Source organism: Mobula birostris, chromosome 6 (assembly GCF_030028105.1).
Source record: "Mobula birostris isolate sMobBir1 chromosome 6, sMobBir1.hap1, whole genome shotgun sequence".
Classification (NCBI taxonomy): Eukaryota; Metazoa; Chordata; class Chondrichthyes; order Myliobatiformes; family Myliobatidae; genus Mobula; species Mobula birostris.
In genome coordinates this window covers 38,096,622-38,113,005 of record NC_092375.1, presented here as the reverse complement: position 1 = coordinate 38,113,005, position 16,384 = coordinate 38,096,622, and the positions used below count along the sequence as shown (strand labels likewise).

The window sequence follows — 16,384 nt, the reverse complement described above, 5'->3', positions numbered from 1 at the left end:
GTGGGCAAATTCATGGCAGATGCAATTTAATGTGGATAAATGTGAAGTTATCCACTTTGGTGGCAAAAATAGGAAAACAGATTATTATCTGAATGGTGGCCGATTAGGAAAAGGGGAGGTGCAACGAGACCTGGGTGTCATTATACACCAGTCATTGAAAGTGGGCATGCAGGTGCAGCAGGCGGTGAAAAAGGCGAATGGTATGCTGGCATTTATAGTGAGAGGATTTGAGTACAGGAGCAGGGAGGTACTACTGCAGTTGTACAAGGCCTTGGTGAGACCACACCTGGAGTATTGTGTGCAGTTTTGGTCCCCTAAGCTGAGGAAAGACATCCTTGCCATAGAAGGAGTACAAAGAAGGTTCACTAGATTGATTCCTGGGATGGCAGGACTTTCATATGATGAAAGACTGGATGAACTGGGCTTGTACTCGTTGGAATTTAGAAGATTGAGGGGGGATCTGATTGAAACGTATAAGATCCTAAAGGGATTGGACAGGCTAGATGCAGGAAGATTGTTCCCGATGTTGGGGAAGTCCAGAACGAGGGGCCACAGTTTGAGGATAGAGGGGAAGCTTTTTAGGACCGAGATTAGGAAAAACTACTTCACACAGAGAGTGGTGAATCTGTGGAATTCTCTGCCACAGGAAACAGTTGAGGCCAGTTCATTGGCTATATTTAAGAGGGAGTTAGATATGGCCCTTGTGGCTATGGGGGTCAGGGGGTATGGAGGGAAGGCTGGGGCGGGGTTCTGAGTTGGATGATCAGCCATGATCATAATAAATGGCGGTGCAGGCTCGAAGGGCCGAATGGCCTACTCCTGCACCTATTTTCTATGTTTCTATGTTTCCTTCAGTTAGTCCTGACGAAGGGTCTCGGCCTGAAACGTCGACTGCACCTCTTCCTAGAGATGCTGCCTGGCCTGCTGCGTTCATTTGAAATAAAAAAGTAGTGAGATTGTGTTCACAGGTTCAATGTCCACTTAGAAACTGAATGGCAGAGAAGAAGAAGCTGGTCCTGAATTACTGAGTGTGTGCCTTCAGGCTTCTGTACCTCCTTCCAGATAGTAACAATGAGAAGGAGGCATGTCCTGGGTGGTGGGGGCCCCTAATGATGGACGTTGCCTTCCTAAGACACTGCTCCTTGAAGATGTCTTGGATACTACGGAGGCTGGTACCCAAAATGGAGCTGATTAATTTTGCAACTTTCTGCAGCTTCTTTCGGTCCTGTGCAGTAGCCCACCCCCCATACCAGACAGTGAGGCAGCCTGTCAGAATGCTCTCCACGGTACATCTGTAGAAGTGTTCAAGTGGTTTAGGTGATTAAAGCAAATCTCTTCAAACTCCGAATGAAATATAGCTGCTGTCTTGCCTTCTTGATAGCTGCATCGATATGTTGGGTCCAGGTTAGATCCTCAGAGATATTGATACCCAGGAACTTGAAATTGGTCACTCTCTCTACTTCTGATCCCTCTATGAGAATTGGTTTATTTTCCCTTGTTTTTCCCTTCATGAAGTCCACAATCAGCTCTTTGATCTTGCTGGCATTGAGTGCAAGGTTGTTGCTGTGACACCACTCAACTAACTGGTAAATCTCGCTTCTGTACACCCTCTCATCACCATCTGAAATTCTTCCAACAATGAATATATCATCAGCAAATGTATAGATGCTGTTTCAGGGTATAGAGAGAGTAGAGCAGGGGACTAAGCACACATCACAATGGAGCACCAGTGTTAATTGTCAGCGAGGTGGAGATGTGTAATCTGTACAGACTGTGGTATTCCAGTTAGGAAGTTGAGGATCCAGTTGCAGAGGGAGGTACAGAGGCCCAGATCCTGTAGCTTTTCAGTCAGGACTGTAGGAATGATGGTGTTAAATGCTGAGCTGGAATCAATAAACAGCAATCTGACATAGGTACTTGTCGTGTAATATCAGCAGATCAGGCAGTAGAGGGAAAATAAAGTTAAAATCTCAGGCTGATAAGTTTTCATAAAAATTGTAAAACGTATGAGAGAGAAAACAAGTGTTAAAATGTAGAGAATTTAAACGCAAACAACAGGAATTCTGCAGATGCTGGAAATTCAAGCAACACACATCAAAGTTGCTGGTGAACGCAGCAGGCCAAGCAGCATCTGTAGGAAGAGGTGCAGTCGATGTTTCAGGCCGAGACCCTTTTGAGACGTTGCAGTCCTGACGAAGGGTCTCGGCCTGAAACGTCAACTGCACCTCTTCCTACAGATGCTGCTTGGCCTGCTGCGTTCAGCAACTTTGATGTGTGTTGCTTAAAATGTAGAGAGTTGGGGTGGGGAGGCTGGGTGGGGGTGGTAGAGAAACAGCTGAGAGCAGGATCTATATTGTTATTCATTAATTATAGAACCATCAGTTACCTTGGATCTATAGAAGTTTCTCCTTAGCCTTGGTGCTTCTTGCTTCCCCATTACTCTTTTTCTCAACAGTGTACTTTAGCTCAGGCCATGCTTTGGAAGCACACAGAAGCCCTGCTGAAGCAACAATCAAAGCTCACCACTTTGCAAAGTACCTGAATGCTTGCCAGCTCTGTCAGGCATCTCCTCACCCACCTGTGTCAGAGATTGCAGATGATCTCCTTGCCTTATTGCCCATCGCAGAATCCACAAAACTGGACTGAAGTACATCGTCCTCAATACTGGGGATTGCATTAGGGGAAGAAAGCTACCGCTTTGTGAGTGAGAAACAGTTATAAGGGAAGAGCTTATTAAACATAGTTAGATTGTTTGAGAATTAGTATTATACTAGTGTGCATTGAAGATTTGTTAATGCATCGAAAACAGAGGTTAGGAAGAAATGGGTCATTTTTGAGCTGGGAGGCTTTAATTCATGGAATGCCACAGCCTTTCACAGTCTATTTTAATAATTTGGACAAGGTAATATATCTAAGTTTGCTAATCAAGCTAAGTTGAATGGCATTGTAGATTGTGAAGTGAATGCGTGGTGCATTCATGGGGATACAGGGGGTTCAAATGAAAGTCAATAATGTGTCAAATGGAATTTAATGTGGAAGTATTTGAGGATTTCAACTCTAGCAGGAAAAATAAGCAAGGAAGGTCAAGTTTTCCAAGTGACCTTGTACACAAATCAATTTAAGTTAGCAATGTAGATACAAGAAACAGTTGGGAATACAAGTGGTATATTGGACTTTATTGCACTTAGACTACAGCACAAAAGTAAAATATATCTTGCTGCAGTTGTATAAGGCCCTAGTTAGATGATAGCTGAATGTTCTGTACAGGTCCGGTGTACTTATCTAAAGCAGGATACAATTGTGGTTGAGGGAATAAAGATTCACCAGAATGATTCCTGGAACAGAGAGTTTGTCTGATTAGGAGAGATTAAGCAGAATAGGCCTATACTCTGTAGAGTTAAGAAAAATGATCAAATTGAAATAAAAAATTTATGTGGTAAGACAGTGTTGAGGTAAGAAAATGGTGGTGTCTGGAACCATGGCACACAATCTTGTGACAAAATGTTAGCCATTTTGGACAGGCTTGAGGAAAAATATTTTAAGGAAAATGGTTATGAATCTTTGGAAGTCTTCACCCAAGAAGCTGTAGTGGCTCAGCCATTGAGTACCTTCAAAACAGATTGAAGAACTTTTGGATATAAGGGAATAAAGGGATGTAGCACTATTACAGGACAAGGGGGCAAGTTAAAAGATCAGTCCTGATTTCAGTGAATGGCAATGTGGACCGGTGAGTTGTTTGCCCTACCAGTGCTTCTGTCTAAATGTTTCAGGTCAAGGAGCTTTCATCAGAATGGTTTGGATAAACGCTTTTCAACCTGAAATATAAACACTCTTTCTCTTTTCATGGATGCTGCTTGACCTGTTGAGTATTTGCAAACTTTTCTGTATTCTTTATTCAGAATTCCAACGTCTGCACTTCGTTTTTCTTACTTATGTCCAATGTGTTGATGAGTTTGAAGACCTCTGCACCTGGCTGAATAAGATGTTTTTAATTTTGTCTGGAACTATTCCAGACAATCAAAGTAGTTGTATTAATTATTCAATAATCAGAAGAAAGATATGCAGAGCAATTGGGAAGACAAAACAAAGAGGAGTGGAACTAATTCGTTCCTTCTCTCAGAAAGCCAGAACAAGCTTGAAGATGTATTAATGGGCTTAGGTTGGTGTGGAATTACTATCTCTGGATGAAGCATATTTCAGTTAAAATGCCCTGTTTATTGAAGTGCCTTATCATTTAAAATCATAAATTGTTAACGTAAAACATAAAATCATGAACCAATTTGGTTTGATGTAGCTTCTAATTAAGAGCAGCATTAGGGTAAATCATGTGGTTATAGACTCGTAGAGTCAAGGAGTAATATATCAGGGAAGTAGGTCCTTTGGCTTAACTTGTCAATGCTGACTAAAGTGGCCACCTAAGCTAGTCCAATTTGTTTGGCTTTTGCACATATCCCTCTTTGCCTTTCCCAGCCATATACTTAGCCTCATGTCTTTTAAATGTCATTATTGTATGTGCTTCAACTAAGCTCTACTCTTTTGCAGCTTGTTACATATACACATCATTATCTGTGTGTATGATGTGTGCCCTCAGGTGCCTTTTGTGATCTCTCCCACTTTCCTCAGCTTATACCTCCTCATTTTTAGTTCCACAGCCCCAAGAAAAAAGATGTTGTGTGTTCACCCTCCTTCTGTCCCTCAGGATTTAATACACTTCCAGAAGATTACCACTCAGTCTTCTATTTCGTTCCTACTCTCAGTTTTCATTCCAGAACAACTGAGATGTCCTCCCTCCTCACAGAAAGGGGCTTCACTTCCTCCATCAACACTGCCTCATCGAGCACCATCACTCCACCACAAAAAAGCGGGAATTCCCAGTGGCCATCCATTACAATTCAACTTCCCATTCCCATTCTGACATGTCAATCCATGGCCTCATCTACTGCCGGGATGAGGCCACACTCAGGTTGGATGAGCAACACCTTGTATTCCATCAGGTTAGCCTCCAACCTGCTGGCATGAACATTGAATTCTTGAACTTTCAGTAATGTCCCCCCTCTCCTTCACCATTCCCCATTCCAGTTTCCCTCTTACATCTTCTCTCCTTACCTGCCCATCACCTCCCTGTGGTGCTCCTCCCCCTTCTCTTTCTTCCATTGTCTTCTACTCTCTCCTATCAGATTCCCCCTTCTCTTTCTTCCATTGTCTTCTACTCTCTCCTATCAGATTCCCCCTTCTCTAGCCCTTTATCTCTTTCACCAATCAACTTCCCAGCTCTTTACTTCACCTACTCCCCTTCTCCCAGTTTCACCTATCAACTGCCACCTTGTACTTCTTCCTCCCCTCCTTCCACCTTCTTATTCTGGCTTCTCCCCTTCTTTTGCAGTTCTGAAGAAGGGTCTTGGCGGTCTGTTTCACTGTTGACTCTTTTCCACAGACGCTGCCTGACTTGCTGAGTTCCTCCAGCAATTTGTCTGTGTTGCTTTGGATTTCTTGCATCAGCAGATATTCTCGTGCCTGATCCAAGGAATAAACTGTTCACCTCCCCAACCTCTCCCTATAATTCAGCTACTTGTGTCTTGGCAACATCATTCATTTTATATTTTAGTTAAAACAAAATATTTGTTTTTAAGTCAAAAGTAGCATAATTGTGAATGATACTGGTTCTATCCTGCACTGTCACTAAACTCTGGGAGAGGATTGATAATCTTATTTGAGATGATTATGGAAAATAATTAAATTATTATTAAAATTATGTACTGCAAGCTTTTTTTACCCCTTCTTAATTTAGTTACGGAGTCTTAACCTGGGAATTGATTTCTATTTGCTATGAATGAACATGTTAAAACTGCACTTTGAAGTTTTGTTATTTTTGGGATTTATAGCTTGCCATACTTAATACCAAAAATATATTCTTTTCCAGCTGAACCAACTATATACTACATCTCCAGCTCTTAGATATTATTTTGTGGACAGTGACGTCTTCTCATTTAGGTAAAACAAAATACAGCAATTAAATAGCATTTAATCTATGATTTAAGTTAATTACCTAGCTATTTAAACATGTTTGTAACACTAGAAAGTACAATTGGCCATCCAGTTTGGGTCTGTATATTTGTAGGATTATGATATAATAGTAAATCGGTAATGTTTCGCCTTTGGTATTGCTTGTTGCTTGTACATTTACAATGTAAGTGCAAATGATATAAAGATAGCAAATATTTAAATATTTGTACAAATATGCATGAAAGGATGGAATGACCTGGGTACAATACTTGGATCTGTATGCACATATATGACTAGATGAACACCTGCAAGTTTTAGTGAGGAAAAACTTATGATGTCTCCTTATGAGCAAGAAAAGCTGGAGTCTAAATAATTTTATAAACCAAAATATTTGGCAATTCTAAGAACGTTATATGTCTACTTACCAGAATGAATCAAAAGCTTTAATGCTTCTCAGAAAAGAACTGGTGATTTTATTTCCTTCATTCCTCTAATCCTTATTCTTGGAATAATATTCTGATAACAGTTATGTTAACAATAATCCTATAAGTTACAAAAAGTACATTTTAGTTTGAAATAATGAACAAAATCTTTATCTGTAATGAGGGTATAAAACTGGTCAAAACTAACCAGCAGGGCAGTATTCAATAGTTTTTTTCCACTGAAATCATGGACCTGTTGGTAATTCTGACTTTTCGTGAGATCATGGCTAATCTGTGATTTAACTTGTCTAAATCCATATTAACCATCCTAGATTTTAAATGATCAATTGACCTAGCATCTATTTATAGAGGAGAGTTCCAAACGTGTACAACCCTTTAGATGGAAAAGAAACTTTTCTAATCACCTCGCTAATCCTTCTACCAATGAATCTAATCCAACCCCCTTAGATTTTAACCCCTCTGTTAGGAGAAGTAAGTCTTTCCTGTTTACTTTATCCTGGCTCCTTATGATTTTAACTGCATCAATAAAGTTTCTCTCCCTCTTCTGCTCCCTTTCAAATAAAATAAGCAAAGTTTATCCAATCTTTCCACAAACAACAAAAAATCTGCAGATGCTGAAAATCCGAGCAACGCTCACAGGTGAAGTGCCACCTCACCTGGCAAGACTGTTTGGGCCCCTGGATGGTAATGAGGGAGGAGGTGTAGGGGCAGGTATAGCACTTATTCCGCTTGCAAGGATAAATGTCAGGAGGGAGATCAGTGGGGAGGAGCAAATGGATAAGGGAGTTGCCTGTGAGTCTGTCTGGGCCATTTACTGTGCTCGGTGCTCTCAGTGTGGCCTCCTGTACATCAGTGAGACCCGGCGTAGATTAGGAGACCCTTTCGTCCAGCATCTACACTCCATCCGCCAAATTAAGTGGGATCTCCCACTGGGCATCCATCTTAATTCCACTTCCCATTCCTATTCTGATATGTCCATGCATGGCCTCCTCCACTGTCATGATAAGGCCACACTTAGGTTGGAGGTATGACACCTTGTATTCCATTTGGGTAGCTTCCAACCTGATGGCAGGAACATCGATTTCTCAAACTTCTGGTAATGCCTCCCTCCCACCACCCCCACTTCTCCATTTCCCATCCTCTTTTTGTTCTCTCACCTCATCTCACAAATCAACTTCCCAGCTCCTTACTTCATCCCTCCCCCTCCAGGTTTCATCTATCACCTGGCGGTTCTCTCTCCCCTCCCCCCACCCTTTAAATCTACTCCTCAGCTTTTTTTCTCCAGTCCTGCCGAAGTGTTTCGGCCCGAAACGTCGACTATACTCTTTTCTGTAGATGCTGCCTGGCCTGCTGATTTCCTCCAGCATTTTGTGTGTGTTGCTTTATCCAATCTTTAATTTACAAATTTTCAGTTTGGCAGCATCCTTATAAATGTGCCCTGCACCCCCTTCAGAGCAATCAAATCTTTCTTCACACATGGTGATCAGAATTGTAATCACGTTCTGCTCTGACTGGTCTAGTATAGAGTGCTGGAATAGTTTCTCTTGCTCTTATACTTTTCGTTTTGACTAATAAAGAAACAAAATCCCGTATTCTGGATCATGTGTGAGGACTGGTGCCCCTTGTGAAAGTTATGACTCTAAGGGAACTGTTGAAGTGGAAAGGGAGGACCAACTTCCTCTGGCTAGTGTGTTGAGAATGAAGCAGCAGATTCTAAGAACTGAAGACGGGGCTTTCAATAGAGATAGGAAGCCTCTTTCATGTCTCTACAATGCCAGGAAAGGGATGCAGACATCACATTTCAAAAGTACTTTTGTAGGTCCCTTGGAAGACGATAAGTGGAAATTGATGTTGCGTGATAAGGAAATGGCTGAGACATTGGACGACTATTTTGTGTCGGTCTTCACAGTGGAGGACACGTCTGATATGCCAAAGAAGGATGTTATGGACGAAATGGGAGGTGAAGACCTCGATAAAATCACTGTCACTAAAGAGATAGTGATGAGCAAACTAGAGGGCCTGAAGGTAGAAAAGTCCCCTGGTCCTGATGGGATGTATCCCAGGGTGCTGAAGGAGTTGGCGGAGGTTATAGTAGATGCGTTGGTAATCATTTATCAAAACTCTCTCGACTCTGGGCAGGTCCTGGTGGATTGGAAGACAGCAAATGTCACGCCACTTTTTAAAAAAGGATGTAGACAAAAGACAGGCAACTATAGGCCAGCTCGCTTAACATCTGTAGTCGGGAAAATGTTTGAAGCTGTCATTAAGGAAGAAATAGCAAAACGTTTTGAAAGGAGTGGTTCCATTAGACAGACGCAGCATGGATTCAGAAAGGGCTGGTCCTGTTTGACAAACTTACTGGAGTTCTTTGAGGACATAATGAGTGCAGTGGATAGAGGGGAACAGGTGGATGCCGTATATTTGGATTTCCAGAAGGCGTTGGATAAGGTGCCGCACAATAGGCTTATAAATAAGATACAGATGCGTGGAGTCGGAGGAAGTGTATTGGCATGGATAGTGGATTGGTTAACCGATGGAAGGCAGAGAGTTGGTATAAATGGGTGTTTCTTCGGTTGGCAGTCTGTGGTGAGTGGGGTGCCGCAGGGACCAGTGCTGGGCCCGCAGCTGTTTACCATTTACGTTGTTGATTTGGAAGAGGGGACTGAGTGTAGCGTAGCAAAATTTGCTGATGACACTAAACTGAGTGGAAAATTTGCTGATGACTCTAATCTGAGTGGAAAATTTGCTGATGACACTAAACTGAGTGGAAAAGCAAACTGTACAGAGGATGTGGAGAGTCTGCAGAGGGATATAGATAGGTTAAGTGAGTGGGCCAAGGTCTGGCAGATGGAATACAACGTTGGTAAATGCGAGATCATCCACTTTGGAAGGAATAATAGAAGAGCAGGTTATTATTTAAATGGTGAAAGATTGCAGCATGCTGTTGTGTAGAGGGTCTTGTGAGTGCTTGTGCATGAATTGCAAAAAGTTGGCTTGCAGGTACAATAGGTTATTAAGAAGGCAAACGGAATGTTGGCCTTCATTGCTAGAGGGATTGAATTCAAGAGCAGGGAGGTCATGCTGCAACTATAAAGGGTACTGGTGAGGCCGCACCTGGAGTACTGTATGCAGTTCTGGTCTCCATACTTAATGAAGGATATACTGGCTTTGGAGGCAGTGCGGAGGAGGTTCACCAGGTTGATTCCAGTGATGAAAGGGTTAACCTATGAGGGGCGATTGAGTTGCCTGGGACTATACTGTCTGGAATTCAGAAGAATGAGAGGGGATCTTATAGAAACATACAAAATTTTGAAAAGGATAGATAAGATAGAAGTAGGAAAGTTGTTTCCATTGGTAGTTGAGACTAGAATTAGGGGACATTGCCTCAAGATTCAGGGGAGAAGATTTAGGATGGAGATGAGGAGCAACTGTTTTTCCCAGAGAGTGGTGAATCTGTGGAATTCTCTGCCTAGGGAAGCAGTTGAGGCTTCTTCACTAAATATATTTAAGAAACAGTTAGATAGGTTTTTACATAGTAGGGGAATTAAGGGTTATGGGGAAAAGGCAGATAGATGGAGCTGAGTTTACGGACAGATCAGCCATGATCTTATTGAATGGTGGGGCAGGCTGGATGGGCCGTATGGCCTACTCCTGCTCCTATATCTTATGTACTTGGATGAATATGCTGAAGTACAATGGTCTGGTACTGGAAAATGAGTGAGTTGGCAAACTCCTCACTGTCCAGCTTTCCTTCAGCTCCAGTGTCTTGCTATGATTCTATGCTGATTCCTCATTGATGGTCCCCGAGTTAACGTCAGTTAGTCATTTGCTAATGAGGGTGCCAAAGCTAAATTAGATCTCTGTAAGCCAAAGTCCACGGATGTTTGTTTTCAATGGAATTACTGGCTGACCTAAGAATGGAACCCCTTGGTGTACTTGATCATTTGTAGAATTAGTCATGGATAATACATACTACAGAAACTCAACATGCCCAACTAAGCATAGTGAACTCTGTAGCCATCACTGCTGGGAATGGAGAGATTTCTGGTCATCTTATTCAGCTTGTATTCAGACAGTGAGCTATTGGGAGATCTGAGAGACTGGTTATGACAAGGGAACAAAAGGAACTTAAATTCTGGTGAGCTAATGACAGTTCAAAAGGGGATTTTTTAAACATCTACTTATTCAGGCTTACAAGGCAGTGTTTGAGCAAAGTCAGCTAACTTAATTCAGACTGTAATACTTCTAACAACTGGATTATAGTCTAAAAATATTCTAATGCAAAACCATTGCAAATGTAATTCTGTAGAGTCAGCCAACCACAAAATGGCTCTCTCTGAAAAATGCAATCCCTAATTTGCAAGGGTCCAAAGTTAGTGAAAATGTTTATTAAACATAAATGTTTTCTAATTATCAAGGAGTTTAATTTTTGGATCAAAAGTGACTGATCTACTCCCCTTAAGGCTGAAGCTTGCACAGAGAGATAACAGGACAGCATGATTAACTATCTGAAAGACCCACCAAGACAAGTACTCTTCAGCAATAATGCAGGACACAATGGACGAGACAAAGGACTGTCATTTGTTGGCTAAGCAAATATCTGTCAATAAAAGTAATTTTGCACTTTTTACGAATCTACTGTAGCTAGTGACTGGAAAAAGATCATGGCTTTTAATTTTTACACATTTATCTTTGCAGAATCACATCTGTTTTTTAACACCCTGGGTTCCAAGCAACAATATATAAAAATAGAGTTTCACATTATTCAGTCTTTAGTGAAGTACAATGAGAACACAAGCTATTGTGCAGAAGTAGATGCACTGAAAGAAAAAATATTAAACAAGCATTGAGGAACAACCACCATATAAAACTAAAATGAACTTATATAAATTGTTTTGCTGCTACTGTAATAATAAATATTATTCTATATAATATTAAATGTCAGATGTAGATTTTTTTTCCATAATGAGTGGTAATTGTGTGAATCTGGGGTGGTGGCAGAGGAAGATGTATTAGGTGCATTTAAGAGACTCCTAGATAAACACATGGATAAAGCCAAATAGAGGAGTCCATGGGAGGGAGAGTTAGATTGATCTTGGAGTAGGTTTAAGGGCCGGCACAACATCACAGGCTGAAGGGCCTGTACTGTGCAGTACTGTTCTATGTCCCAATAAAATATCCAGGTTACCCACAAAAATGGCATATAGATATTAAAACAGTGACAGATAAAAAGGAGATATTGCCAGATAAGGAATAAGATCTTTGTGAGTGGCTTACTAATGACTCCTAAGCATCTTTGTGGCACAAAGAAATTGCCCCTAATGTAATTGGCAGAAGAGTCATGGGAGTTGCAAGAGGGAGAATGGTGCTGATGGACTTGCCGTGCTAGGAACTGTCATGCACTAGAAGGGCCAAATGTTCTCTTGTGTCTTAATAAATAAGTAAAGAAGAGTAGTGAGGGACCATTTGGGGAAGTTTGAAAGCAGGTTTGGGGTAGAGTGCTTAAGCATCCATAAAGATAAAACCTTTCATCATTTGAAATTGGAGGTGAGGCAAGAAGGTGCTTTAAGGAGTTTTGAATGGATTGTCCTTGCACCTCAAAGTGTTCTTTGGAACATTGAAAGGGTTTATCCAAGAAGTGGAAGCCAGGAAGGCAAATGGCTGCATCTGTATGTCTACCTCTTCTCCCACTGTCCCTTTCCAGTTTCCCCCTAGCTCCTCCTTCTCTATTCCACCTATACTTCAAGCTTCAATGACACTGCTTTCCAGAATACATTGTCCCACTTCACTCTTGCAAAACTCTAGTCAAAAGGTTAAATTGTACCAGAATTCTTTCCTCCACTCCCCACACTGCTCCCCCCCCCCCACCACACCAGTAAGAAATAGGAGTAGGGATGTGTCTCAGTGAAAAATTTCCTCATCTCATTCGGAAATGATTGACCTCAACTCCAGGCTTCACCTCCACGTTGTGAACTCTCAGGCCAGAGAGAGTTCTGAGATGGGCTGATTGAATAGATAACAAACGTCTTGTTATCTCTTGTTATCTAATCCATCAATCCTTCTCAGAATCGATATGAGTCAACAAGATCAGAAGCAGGTTTAATATCACTGTCATATGTTGTGAAATTTGTTCTCATCTGGCAGCAGTACATTGCAATGTATAATAATAATCAAACTGTAAATTACAGTAATACGTATAAAAGTTAAATTAAATAAGCAGTGCAAAAAGAGAGAAAAAAATAGAGAGGTCATGTTCATGGGTACAATGTCCATTCTGAAATCTGATGGTAGAGGGAAAGAAGCTGTTCCTGAATCACTGAGTGTGTGCCTTCAGGCTCGTGTACCATGGTAGAATGAGAAGAGGGCATGTCCTGAGTGATGGGGGTCCTTAATGACGGATGCCGCTTCCCTCCTTATTCCTCTAAATACCAGTGTCGGCCTTTCTCAAAAGCTTTTCACCCTTATTGCAAGAATATCTTGTGTAAATCTATTCTGCACTGATCGCAAAGATTTGCAGATGAGTAATTGCCTACTCTGAATTACCACTTAAGTGAAATGGGGAAAGAATTAAGTGTGAATTAATGCATGTGAAAGAATTAGTTACGAGTGTGCAAGGAAATAACAGGAGATGATGTGATCACTTTGCAGAGAGTCATTCTTAGGTACAGAGATTAAAACACAATACTCAGAAAAAGTTAGCAAAGTACTGCACTCTAAGCAAGACTACCAACTGCTTTGCAACAGGGGCCAATATATCGCATGCTTTCTTGATTGCTTGCTGTATTTCATTGTTTACTTCCTGCATTTCCCAAAGTAGCATGTCAAAACTTATGTACTTGTCTACTTGTTGGAAACAATCATTTAACAAAGTACAGTAACCTCACAATAGTTCCTTGTTGCATATCAGTCTGCTTGCTATATGCTAGTGTTTCCAATCCATGCTTTTCAGTTCTAATCCTTTATTGTTACTTCCACTGCTGTCGTTCTTTGATGTCATACCTTTTCTGTCTGGTGACTTTACTATTTAAAAACCTATCTCATGTTCAAAGACTTCCACCCCATCTTCAAAACTATTACACTAATTTCCAGCTGTTTCTAGAACTTCTATTCTCCAATATTTTCAGATAATGAACTGGCTCTAGATTCTAGATTAACTTGCTTCGTAGACCACTCACTGCAAAACTGTCAGTTTTTTGAAAGAACAAGATACTGCCTTTTTTTTGGTTTTCATTTTAATTTGCATTCAAGCATGCAGTGAGTGAGCTGTTTTACTGTAAGTCTTTCATGGGTTTCTTGGCAGATCAGATCTAATAATAAACAGCCAGCAGCAAAACAAGAACATTTCAAGCTATTGCGATGTGGAATGAGCCTTGATTTCTGCTGCTGCTGCTCAATTTACCCAGTTGTAGCAGAAAGTGATGCATCTTGTAGAGTTGCTGCGTACAGCAAATTATGTAAAGTGTAAAAGAGAGGTGAGAGTGGATATCTGACCACTGGAAAATGATGCTGGAGAGGTAATGTGGGACAACAAGATAGCAGACAAGTATTTTGCATCAGTCTTCACTGTGGAAGACACTAGCAGTATGGTGGAAGTTCCAGGTGTCCCAGGGCATGAAGTGTGTGAAGTTACCATGACTAGAGAGAAGGTTCTTGGGAAACTGAAAGGTCTGAAGGTAGATAAGTCACCTGGACCAGATGGTGTACACCCCAGAGTACTGAAAGAGGTAGCTGAAGAGATTGTGGAGGCAGTAGTAATGATCTTTCAAGAATCACTAGATTCTAGAATGGTTCCGGAAGACTGGAAAATTGCAAATGTCACTCCACTCTTCAAGAAGAGAGAAAGTCAGAAGAAAGGAAACTGTAGGCCAGTTAGTCTGACCTCAGTGGTTAGGAAGATGTTGGAGTTGATTATTCAGAATGAGGTCTCAGGGTACTTGGAGGCACATGATAAAATAGGCCATAGTCAGCATGTTCGAATTCTTTGAAGAAATAACAAACAGGATAGACACAGGAGAATTGTTCGATGTTGTGTACTTGGATTTTCAGAAGGCCTTTGACAAAGTTGCACACATGAGGCTGCTCAATTAGCTACAAGCTCATGGTAATACAGGGAAGATTCTTGCAGTGGCTGACTGGCAGAAGGCAAAGAGTGGGAGGTGGCTGCTGTGACTAGCGGTGTTCCTCAGGGTTCTGTGTTGGGACCGATTCTTTTTACCTTATATGTCAATGATGTGGCTTTGCAGATAATATGAAGATAGGTGGAGGGACAGGTAGTTTTGAGAAAGTAGAGGGGCTACAGAAGGACTTAGACTGATTAGGAGAGCGGGCAAAGAAATGGCGGATGGAATACAGTGCTGGCCATGCACTTTGGTCAAAGAAATGAAAGGATTGACTATTTTCTAAATGAAGAGAAAATACAAATAACTGAGGTGCAAAGGGACTTGGGAGTCCTTGTGCAGGAATCCCTGAAGGTTAATTTGCAGGTTGAGTCTGTGGTGAGGAAGGCAAAATGCAGCAGCATTCATTTTAAGAGGACTAGTATATAAAAGCAAGGATGTAATGTTGAGACTTTATAAAGCACTGATGAGGCCTCATTCGGAATATTGTGAGCAGGTATGGACCCTTTTATCTTAGAAAGGATGTGCTGAAACTGGAGAGGGTTCCAAGGAGGTTCACGAAAATGATTCCAGGATTGAATGCTTGTCATATGAAGAGCGTTTGATGGTTCTGGGTTTTTATTCACTGGAAATCAGAAGAATGAGGGGTGACTTCATTGAAACCTATTAAATCGTGAAAGACCTTGATAGGGTGGATGTGGAGAGGATGGTGGGAGGGTCTAAGACCAGAGGACAAAACCTCAGGGTAGAGGGGCATCCTTTTAGGATGGAGATGAGGGGGAATTTCTTTAGCCTGAGAGTGGTTTATCTGTGGAATTCTTTGCCACAGGCCACAATGGAGGTCAAGTCTTTATGCATTTTTAAGGCTGAGGTTGATAGGTTGTTGATCAGTCAGGGCATGAAGGGATATGGGGAGAAGGCAGGAGATTGGGGTAGAGAGGAAAATTGGATCAGCTGTGGTGGAATGGCTGATGGGCCAAATGGCCTAATTCTGCTCCTTTATCTTATGGTTCAATCCTGATTTCTGGTGCTGCTTGTGTGGAGTTTCCATGCTCTTCCTATGACTGTATGGGATTCTTTAGTATACTCTGATTCCCTCTGTCAGTTTAACTGACCACGCTAAATTGCTCCTGCTGTATAGCAGAGTAGTAGGACTTATGAGAGTTGATAGGAATGTGGGGAGAGTAAGGTGGGTGTTTGTGGGTGAGTATGAGTTCAGTGGGCCGAAGAGCCAGTTTCTTTGCTGTCTTTCTCTATGATCTAATGAGAACCATCCTGCCATGGAAGAAGGCACAGTAACCCCTTGGATATGGTAGGGAAGTACTGATCTTGTGAGAGTAAAATGCTCAAGGATGTTAGTGGTAATATGTTATTATTAACAAAATTAATTAAAGTTGAAAAGCAAAAATTCCTGGAACTTTTCCTCCACATCCTCGAATGTTGAAGGAGATGGGTAGTGCATGCTTTTGTTGACAACTTACAAAATTCCATAAAGACAAAGAATTGTACAGGTTTGAAGGAAGCAAAAGTAGCACCATTTCAGAAAGGAGGGAGAGGAAAAACAGGAAATTATGGAGCAGTTGGTCTGGAATCAGTGATAGGAAACTGTAACAAACCTCTGTTAAGGAAAGACAAGACCTCCTGTCTCATGATCCTCTCGTATCCCCTTTTGCCTATCACCTGTCCAGCTCTTGGCTCTATCCCTCCCCCTCCTGTCTTCTCCTATCATTTTGGATCTCCTCCTCCCCCTCCAACTTTCAAATCCCTTACTCACTCTTCCTTCAGTTAGTCCTGACGAAGGGTCTCGGCCTGAAACGTCGA

General features: G+C 41.5%; 1 protein-coding gene across 2 annotated transcripts in view; it reads left to right on the top strand.

The window, feature by feature from the left end:
• LOC140198950 (suppressor of tumorigenicity 14 protein homolog) overlaps nt 1–16,384 on the top strand; it is a 119,149-nt gene that overhangs the window by 17,927 nt on the left and 84,838 nt on the right. For both annotated transcript variants that reach the window (XR_011886298.1, XM_072260251.1), the window contains exon 4: nt 5,921–5,991. Coding sequence is in view for 1 of the 2 variants with exons in the window: in XM_072260251.1 (XP_072116352.1) it covers nt 5,921–5,991 (71 nt within the window). In the remaining variant the exon portion in view is untranslated. The remainder of the gene's footprint in view (nt 1–5,920; nt 5,992–16,384) is intronic.